Source organism: Bidens hawaiensis, unplaced genomic scaffold (assembly GCF_021521415.1).
Source record: "Bidens hawaiensis isolate Kalapana, Puna unplaced genomic scaffold, B.hawaiensis_p1.1 tig00042306_1, whole genome shotgun sequence".
Taxonomy (NCBI): Eukaryota; Viridiplantae; Streptophyta; class Magnoliopsida; order Asterales; family Asteraceae; genus Bidens; species Bidens hawaiensis.
In genome coordinates this window covers 115525-125084 of record NW_027505769.1, presented here as the reverse complement: position 1 = coordinate 125084, position 9560 = coordinate 115525, and the positions used below count along the sequence as shown (strand labels likewise).

The window sequence follows — 9560 nt, the reverse complement described above, 5'->3', positions numbered from 1 at the left end:
GTTGATAAGGTGGTGATTACTGAAATTCTTAACTTTTTTATTACTTGGGTACGATTATTTATCCAGATTACATTAAAAAGTATATATGTCCAGAAAATCTCAATAGTACAGACTATTATGTAAAACAACACAGATATAATATTATTATGTAATTTTAATAATTTTATAATATTATTATCTCAATACTAGATTGGAATAACTACAAAGACTTTGCTTCATTAAAAAGCACAAATGCATCAAATGAATGAATGTTTGTCCATATGCTCTAAGCGAAAGGATAATATGATTATTAATTCTTTAAAATAGAGTCAAACATCTGAAGATTAAGGTTATTATAAATCTTAGATATAATATTTATATATAATATGATTTTATAAATTATACGATTTAATCAACATAGATGAGCTTACATAGGACATATATATCCAAAAGTTGGAGTGTATGGAGCATATAAATCCAAATATTAGAGTCCCCATATCTTGAAAATAGAAATATGAATGTGAAGCAAAATAGGGTAAAAGCCAAGAAATGTTCACGTTTTCATGAGAAGTTTTAACACCAGATTTTAACGTTATGAGAATTGCAAATTTCAAAGAAAATGATTGCACGTGAAAACAAGATTGAAAAGATCAAGAAGTGAAATCTATTTAAAAAAGGAAGGAGTCTATAAAAGGAAGAAGGAGGAAAGAGTAAATGCATCGATCTTTTAACAACATATTAAAGGAGTGTTTCTAGGTTCATATATTAAAAATAAGAGTGTGTTGTATTTTTTTATGTACTTTCTTTTACATTCCCACCGCAATATTTCCATTATGAAATAAAACTCTTATTTTCTTGTAATGCCTTTTGATGATCTTTCTATTTAGAAGTATTTTTCCTTAAAAATGAAGAATTCTCCAACTACAAATTGTTTCTTTTTTACCATACACCAGAAGTAGGAAACAAAACCTGTTGTGTTGAATAATGTTGAAGAAGCCAAAGAGGAGTTACATAAGACTACATAGGTTTGGTCTAAACAACATAGTAAAAAGACTCCTGGTGTAACCTGACAGTATCTTGGTCAAAACAACAAAAAGGTACGGAATCATGTTGGACCCTTTTTCCTATTAATTTTGAAATATTTGAAACTCTTAGGTTTTAAAAGGATATTTCTCATAATCAATTTTAACCAAAGACATAATATATACTTGTTTTTATCATTTTGAATTATACTTAATGTTATATAATAATCTATATGTGTTTAAATTTTGTATGACACTTGTTTAAATAAATTTGTTATAATATGTGGTATACAAAATTAATAAGTTTCTTAAACTTATATATAATCTTAAATTTTATGGATAATTACTTACTTGAACTGGCAATTTTAAATCGCTCATATTTTTTCGCCGATACCTCTGAAATGGTATACAAACATACGTACATACACACACACATACATACATACATACATACATTTTGGTTTTACTTTGTGTAGTTTTTCTGAATTGTAAAAGTATTATTAATAAAATTTAAGTTTAAGTATATTAAATCATTAAAATCAAATTCATGTAATATCAAATCATCTACAAGAGCCCCCCCCCCCCCCCCCCGCGCGGGGTGAAGGAACTTCGTGTGGCTCTTAAGCGGAAAATATAAACGATTTAAGACTATTAACTCAAGTAAGTAATTGTCCATAAAATTTAAAGATTATATCTACGCTTAAGAAACTTATTAATTTTATAAACCTTATATTATAACAAATTTGTTTAAACATACATCATACAAAATTTAAACACAGAGATTATTATTATTATTATTATTATTATTATTATTATTATTATTATTATTATTATATAACATTAAGTATAACTTTATATCTTTGATTAAAATTAATTATGAGAAATGTCCTTATAAAAACCAAGAGTTTCAAATATTTAAAAAATATTCCAAAATAGAAAGAAAAAGGGTCTAAAATGCTTCTATACCTTTTTGTCGTTTTGACCAAGATACCGTCGGGTCACACCATGAGTCTTTTTACTAGGTTGTTTCAGACCAAACCTAAGTAGTCTTAGGTAACTCCTTTCTGGCTCCTTCAGCAATATTCAGCAAAACCAGGCTTCATTTCCTGCTTTCGGTGTATAGTAAAAAGAAACAGTTTGTAGTTGGATAATTCTTCTTTTTAAAGGAAAAATACTTCTAAATAAAAAAACATTCAAAGGTATTATAAGGAAAATAGAGAGTTTTATTTCATGATGGAAATATTACAGCGGGGATACAAGGGAAATAAAAAATACAACACTCTTATTGTTAATACATAAACTTAGTAACACTCGTTTTAAGAATCCCCCCCAACCCACCCACCACACACACACACATACGTGAACATAGTAATATGGTTATGTCTTTGAAACTTTATCTTGTCATATTGTTAAAATTGTATGCTAAAGTCCACTCCTTGAAACTTGATCTTTACTAGTTATTACTTCACGTGTTTGTCATAGCTTTTGCAGATATAGAAACTAACTTTTAGAGTTCATTTATTTTTTCATAGATTAAATCTAATTTATAAAATCGTATTTAATATATAAGATTTATAAAAATCTCAATCTTCAGCACTGATACTATCTATTTGTTTAAAACAAGCTGGACAAACATTCTTTTGATGCTTTCTTATGAAACATTTTTTTTGATACAAGTGTTATAGCATCAAGCCTTTAGGCTCAAGTGCTCAACACAGACTTTGCTTCATCAGAAAGCATCAAGCTCTGAGGCGCACACACACGTACACACATTGTATAATATAATTTTGATAAATTTTTGATGGGTTTGGTGTTAAATAAAGTGAGGTTTTTTGCAACACATACATATTATATAATGTAATTTTAATAATTTATTAATGCGTTTGGTGTTAAAGAAAGTGAGTTTTTTTGCAAATGTTTCAAATCTTATGTAAAAGTTTGTAAAGGTCCAACATTATTGATGCTCTAAGAATGGTAAAAACAAAACATACCAATGGAACAACCTAAACATGAAAAATTTGCTTGCCTCGTTTAACAAATTATCCAACAGATTATTTGTTTCTTGAAGATGATTTAAGAGAAACAACCCACTCACATTAAGCTATGCATGAAACCTAAGCTATGCATATAACATTTTTAGGTTTTAATTTGCACATAAACTCTATTTGACACTGAATGCATTCTTATTTTACATTTTAGTCATTTCCTTGAATTCCATCATAACTTGATTCATTTTTCATATTCATTATATTTATATTAAATTATAAAAATAAAAAAAAACCATGCAAACTACAATATGATCATATGAAATGGCTACAAAACCTTAAAACTTGTTGATGGGCATAAATAAATGAAAATTTGACATAAGTTATGCCTTTGACTTCGGTTCATCATGAAAAAGAATCCAATAAATAAAAACTTAAATAAATTTCTAGCAATATAACAGGCAAAGAATATCATTTGCCAATAATTTCCCCAAATACAACACCTTACTTGCGATCCGAGAAACCTTAAAATCTTAAAGCATACTTGTTTCGTCTTTTGTAGTAGCAAACCCCGTCGACTTACAAATCGGGCACAAGTTCTTTTGTTGCAACCATTGTTTGATGCAACCGTGATGGAAGCCATGCCCACAGTCTAGTGTTCCCAAATCATCTCCATCCTTGTATTCCTCCTAAAAATATACAAGTAACGTTTAAACCATGAAACGTTATCCTCGTTTCTATTTTAGTTTTAGCAAAATATACCCAAAACCTTTAACTGTTGACGTAATAATATTTTCCAGACTAAATTACATGGATGGTCTTTGTGGTTTATAATAATAGGGAATATCTCATAGAATAGTAACCAACTTTCAAAAGTGTTCCAATTAGGTCACTCATGCATAATTTTCTCAAATCGGGTCACTAAATCTTCAAATCGAGTCTCACCGATTTTTTTGTTTGTCAAGAAAGAAATGGAGGGTAAGATGTGGGGGTCAGAATTTGCAATATATGTATTTATATTTTAAAAAAATTAGAAAACGTTAATTATAATAAAGTTCAAAAATAAAAAATAAAATTCACGTCGCCACTCAACGTTAACATCAAAAAAAGATAAAAATATTTCTTATGTGAAACGAAAAATAAAAACGTTAAAAAACATGTTAAAACCTTTAATTTAATAAAATATGAAAGTTGAGTGACCTAATTGGAACATTTTTTAAAGTTGAGTGACCTAATTGGAACACTTTTGAAACTTGGTTACTATTCTATGAAATTGCCCCTTTATAATATTGCAACTTTGAACTGCGAGTATCAAGAATTACATGAATGGGCCCCGTTGTTCGCTTGCGAGTAACACACATGATAACTTTTTTTCATAAAGGGATACCTAGACTCACTAAGGGGAAGAACCTTTTCATCTTAACACAAATGGGGTGATTGCAAAATGTCAATATGAGCTTGTACCAGTCGCAAGAGTACTTCGCGATCACTTTGAACTTTTAGACAACTCACTCATTGTCACACGTTTGGTGAGGACTTTTAAATAAATAAAGTGTTCGCCAAAATAATTGAGGACTAGTCATTGACTTGTCACATCAACTGTTTAAGACCCCCATGCAAGCTTTTCCCAGTTAATGTGACATGTTAATGAAGGGTCCCCAATAAATCCGGCAACCACATTAAATATTTTTAAAATTCTTCACCATGTACGTGACAATGGATGAGTCGGCGCAAAAAAACAAGTTACCGACTTACCGTCAAACGCTTTGGCAAGTAGCATAACCTTGTACTAACATTTATGATTAACTGTACAACACAGGTACGGGGCGCCTAAGTGTTCGCCAAACTGTTTTGCAATCATCCTATTTGTGTTAACATTGCAAGGTTCGGTACTTTTGTGAATTGTGATGCATTGGAGGGTGGGGTAACCTTTTTGAAAAATTTCCACACATGTTCCTTATAGTGAATGACCGTTAACTTTTCAGTTAATTTTTCGTGAAAAGACTATTACACCTTTTAGCATTAAAAAATAAAAATTCCAACTACAAGGCACATATATTTAACACAAAACGAAATTTAATAAAGAGAGAACTGTGGTTTGCGTCCTTGTGGTTGGTCCAAATCTGCAGTTTTAGTCCAATAGTTTCAAATTTGTTGTTTTCATCTAATAGTTTTGTTTTCACTTGCAATTAAACCCGACTCCACTAACCCTGTTAACTCTGGTTGTTAGATCCATTAGCGTGCCCCTCACGTTAGGGGAAATTTTGTACTTTTTCTTCCACGACAAAGATGAAAATGGGATTTCGGAACTAGGGCTGGGGTTTATTTGAACTGTTGAATTAAAACCGCAGATTTGATCAAACCACGGTTCTCCCTTTAATAAATAAAATAATTAACTTAAGAAATACAAAAGAAATAAAAGTTACTAATTATTATTTGTTTTTATTAATAAAAGTATTCTAGTCATTTTACAAAAACTTCATGCTTTTTTTTAACATTTTAACATTTGTAAATGTCAAGGGCCATGTGTGTTACCCCAATAGTATACAATATCCGTGTAACTAACTTTGTCTACACTAACTTTGTTTCAGAATAACTTATAAACAATAAAAGGTTAAATGGTTCCACATGTGAACCCGCATCGGTCAACCCGAACACGGCCTGATAGCTAAAGTATCCACAGGTTTGACCCAAAACTAATCCAAACCAGTGAATATTGTATCATGTCATTGCCGTATCATGAAATTCACACCCTGACCTTAATTATTTACCTGACATATGCAGCAAGGTTCTGCAGCAGGCTGGCCCGTTTCAACCACATACTTTTTCTGCACGATATGCTTTAATATTGTTTCTTCGGTCAAACCCGTATTCACGTTTCCTATGCGTTCTTCCAATGCCAATAGCTCCTGTGAACCCCAAGTTCAAATTATGATTAAATTAAAAGACGCATATTTTATTTTTATAAAAATATAAAGAAATAAAATTTTACCTCATATGACATATTATCTATATCAAGCCTCATATCTCTATGCCTATCATGTATATCTGCAACACCAAGGAACACCGATTGATCTAAGACCATAAGATCCTGCAACAACACAAAAGTCTTTTAATCATCTTTATTCTCAACATTTTAAAATGAAACTACTTTTATTAAAAGCTAACCTCAAATCTCAACGGTTCACCCCTGCGCATGAGATCCAATACATTACGAATCTGCACCAAACAAAAGTATTAAAAAACAAAACCATGATCTTAAAAAACCCTAGCCTATTATTTACATATATTATTACTTGATATCTTACATATATACTTTCATAATGATTATTGTTATATATAAAACTATGATAAAAATCACAATAAATGTTATGTTATATAAAAAAGTTATATAACTCGAATTATAAATGTCATAAATAAAGTGTTAAATATTAAACGAGCCGAGCTCGAGCTTTAAATATAAAGCTTAAACGAACCGGTATCAAGCTCTTGTAAGTTAAACGAGCCGAGCTCAAGCCTAGACGAGCTCGGATTGCCTCTTTTAACTTACAAGAGCTCGCGCTCGGCTCGTTTATGTTAAAAGCTCGAGCTCGGCTCATTTATGTTGAAAGCTCAAGCTCGGCTCATTTAACTTAAGAGCTTAAGTCTTACTCGTTTAACTTATGAGCTTGAGCTCAGCTCATTTAGAGCTATATATCTAAACTCAAGCTTGTTTGACTTTAATTCAATATTAAATAAATATATTTCCTAATAGTCATTATTTATATGATTAAAGATCAAACCTCTGAAACGAGTCGGCCTCTTCCTTCACTGCCAGGTGTCATGGTCCGTGAATGAAACGGGAAAGCAAAAGCACCCTCGAGCTGTCTACCAAGCAACAAAGAAGATCTCGATAGTGATTGCTGTTGACCTGGCAGACCTCCAACATCTTGGGAAGAAGAAGAAGATGACGAAGACGAACCACTTAAACCCGGAGGAATTCTTGGAAAAATACCATTCTGCCCTCCACCACCATCCAGATCAGCAGTCGACAACAATGACCGCCTAAGAAACGCCGATAGCCTTCGAGGATGTTGACTTGGTGTTGAACCGGAACTCGGCCCGGGTCGAGAACTCGCAGCAACACCATTTCCATTATTATTTGCGTTTCCGCCATCGTCACCGTTTGAATTCCAATCGCTTGGTGGCGTGAATAACCAATGATTGGAAATCGAATCAGGTTCATTTCGATCACCCGACATTAAAAGATTCGGTGATCTTGCTACTCTCGAGCTAGTACCCCGACTCCATCTCGATGTCGATTGAAAATTTCGTCTCAAACCTGGGACCCGCAAAACAGGCTGGCCTGTATGAGTTGATGAATTCTCAACAGGGATATTATTATTATTATCACCCACTAACGGGTCAACAAGACCCGAAGAACCAATCCTCAAATTAGCATCTCGGTGAGCAGCTTCCATAACCGGGTCACCGATACTCAATCCAAGTCTAGGAATAGTGGGGTCCGAACTCAAACTTCCAACCCCAGAAGAAGATTGGCCAATGCTTAATTCAACCGCTTTTCGTTTACGTGACATGTGACGGGCCTCTAACTCAAACGGGTCAGAAGACGTTCCAAACGGGTTGGGAAATGATGAGCTGGACGAACCATGATCACCCAACGAAAGCACACTAGATGGCGGTTCGGGACAAGATTTCACAGACCATGTTGGTTCGATATGACCCGAGCTCGGTTGGGTCGAGCCAGAACTTGAACCGGGTTCAGTTTCTTGAGCTGTCGGGTTTAATAATATATAATCGGGTAACCGGTTTGGCGGTGAGCTGACCACATCACTCGATGTTGACCCATGTTCGAACCCTAATGTTTCTTGAAACGAACCCATTGCACCCCTCTGTTCTTGCATTTGAAACCTTAAAAATTTCATATTTGTTAAACAAAACTCGTATCAGTAACAAAATTCATTAAACAGGCAACACACTGTCTGGCCTCAACATTCATTAGCCAAAAAACATCAAAAATTAACATAAAGTTTGAAACTTTATCTCAACCCATGAACACAATTTGCATCCACATGAAAACACTTAACCTCTTCATTGTTAACAAAATTCATTCAACAGTCACACATTGTCTTGCTTCAATATCAATTAGTAAAAAATTATCGAATATCACCAAAAAGTTTGAAACTTTATATCAACCCATGAACACAATTTGCCCAATTTTCTAACGCAATTAAAGCAAAAACAAAATGAAACCCACATAAAAAAAACAATTTTTTTACTAACCCAAGAGTCAAATTCACTCAAATTCAACGGATCTAAACCTAATATACAAAACCATAAAGAAATTAAAGAATAATCAAAACATACCAGAAATGAAATAGAAGGCAATAGATCCAAAATCAGAAGAAGATAATAATAATGATAATCGGAACCAAAGGAACAAAACCCTTATCTTTATTCTTGAAGCAAACCAATGAATGAATTGGGTTTCTGATTCTTGAAGCAAATTGATACCCCTTTTGAAAAGCAAAGGGGGGGTTTTGAGGGTGAGAATCAAAGAAGAAATTGTGGGTGTAATTGTAAAAAGAAAAGAAGAGAGAGAGAGAGAGAGAGAGAGAGAGAGAGAGAGAGTATATATATGGTGTTTGTTTGTCCCAATGCAAGCCGAACCGATCAACTGTTGAAGATGGATGGGTTGTTTCTTTCTTGATCACGCCAAGCACCCCTTAATGTCTTTCTTGTCCCTTGTTAATACTATACATCTCTGCTTTTCATTTCATTTCGGATGGGATTTTTCTACCATTAAATGCCAACTTGACTAAATTAGCTGTTTAGATATTATTAGGCTAAGGGGTGTGGGGGGCTCTAGTGGGGGCTCCAGCCAATAATATTATGACGTGTGGCAGAGAGAGAAACTGGATAAGGGGGGTGTTGGAGTCCCCGTTGGAGCCCCTGGCCCTGGTGTGGAGGGGCTCCAGCTAATATATATTTTTTAATTAATTCCACACCCCTCAACGGCTCTTTTTCGAACTCCAAGACACCTTTTATCTCTCTTCTCCCGCGACCAGCCTCACGCCTGCCTGGATTTCCGCGCTCGCGCCCCTGCTCGCGCCCCGGTGGTGTGGGGTTAGCGCACCGGGGCGCGAGCGGAGAGGCTCTAGCGCCCCGGTTAGCGCCCCACACCCCTCAGCCTTATCGTCAAGAATTTTTTAAAGTTATCAAAACTGTTGTATGTATTCGGTAAAGTATGCAATATAGGTATTTAATGTTGTTGACTAGAATATATTGGATTTTTATTTAATAAAAGTACATAATTGTAAATAGAGCATGGTGGTATGATGGTTAAGATTTGAGATTTTTGAGGACTCAGGATTCGAAACATGATTTATAGTGGTGGTTTGGGGTATGTTTGGCAAAACTAGCTGGTAGTTGTAGCTGGTGGCTAGAAACTGATGGCTGGAAGCTGTAGCTGGAAGCTGGTAGCTGTAGCTTTTTAGATATATTTAGATGTTTGGCAGAGTAGCTGGAGCTTTTAATAAAATGTATAAAATTACTAAAATGGGCATAACTATAA

The 9560-nt window shown here is 33.9% G+C and overlaps 1 protein-coding gene across 1 annotated transcript; it reads right to left on the bottom strand.

Annotated features, from left to right (window-relative positions):
- Nucleotides 1–3319: 3319 nt before the first annotated feature.
- LOC143615218 (E3 ubiquitin-protein ligase MBR2-like) lies at nt 3320–8587 on the bottom strand. The gene is made up of 6 exons (XM_077088394.1): nt 8354–8587; nt 6769–7897; nt 6155–6205; nt 5979–6077; nt 5758–5895; nt 3320–3675 (listed from the first exon to the last, which is right to left on the bottom strand). Exons 2-6 carry the CDS (start codon nt 7888–7890, stop codon nt 3520–3522), a joined length of 1566 nt encoding a protein of 521 aa, XP_076944509.1. The 5' UTR covers nt 7891–7897; nt 8354–8587; the 3' UTR covers nt 3320–3519.
- Between the last annotated feature and the right edge of the window lie 973 nt (nt 8588–9560).

What these genes read in the sequence shown, in the direction of transcription:
- LOC143615218 (XM_077088394.1), bottom strand. Translation starts at nt 7,890, where the DNA reads ATGCAAGAACAGAGGGGTGCAATGGGTTCGTTTCAAGAAACATTAGGG. An exon ending in GAGGCCGACTCGTTTCAGAG is followed by an intron (nt 6,206 to 6,768) that starts GTTTGATCTTTA and finishes TGTTTGGTGCAG; the next exon opens with ATTCGTAATGTATTGGATCT. An exon ending in GTGAACCGTTGAGATTTGAG is followed by an intron (nt 6,078 to 6,154) that starts GTTAGCTTTTAA and finishes GTGTTGTTGCAG; the next exon opens with GATCTTATGGTCTTAGATCA.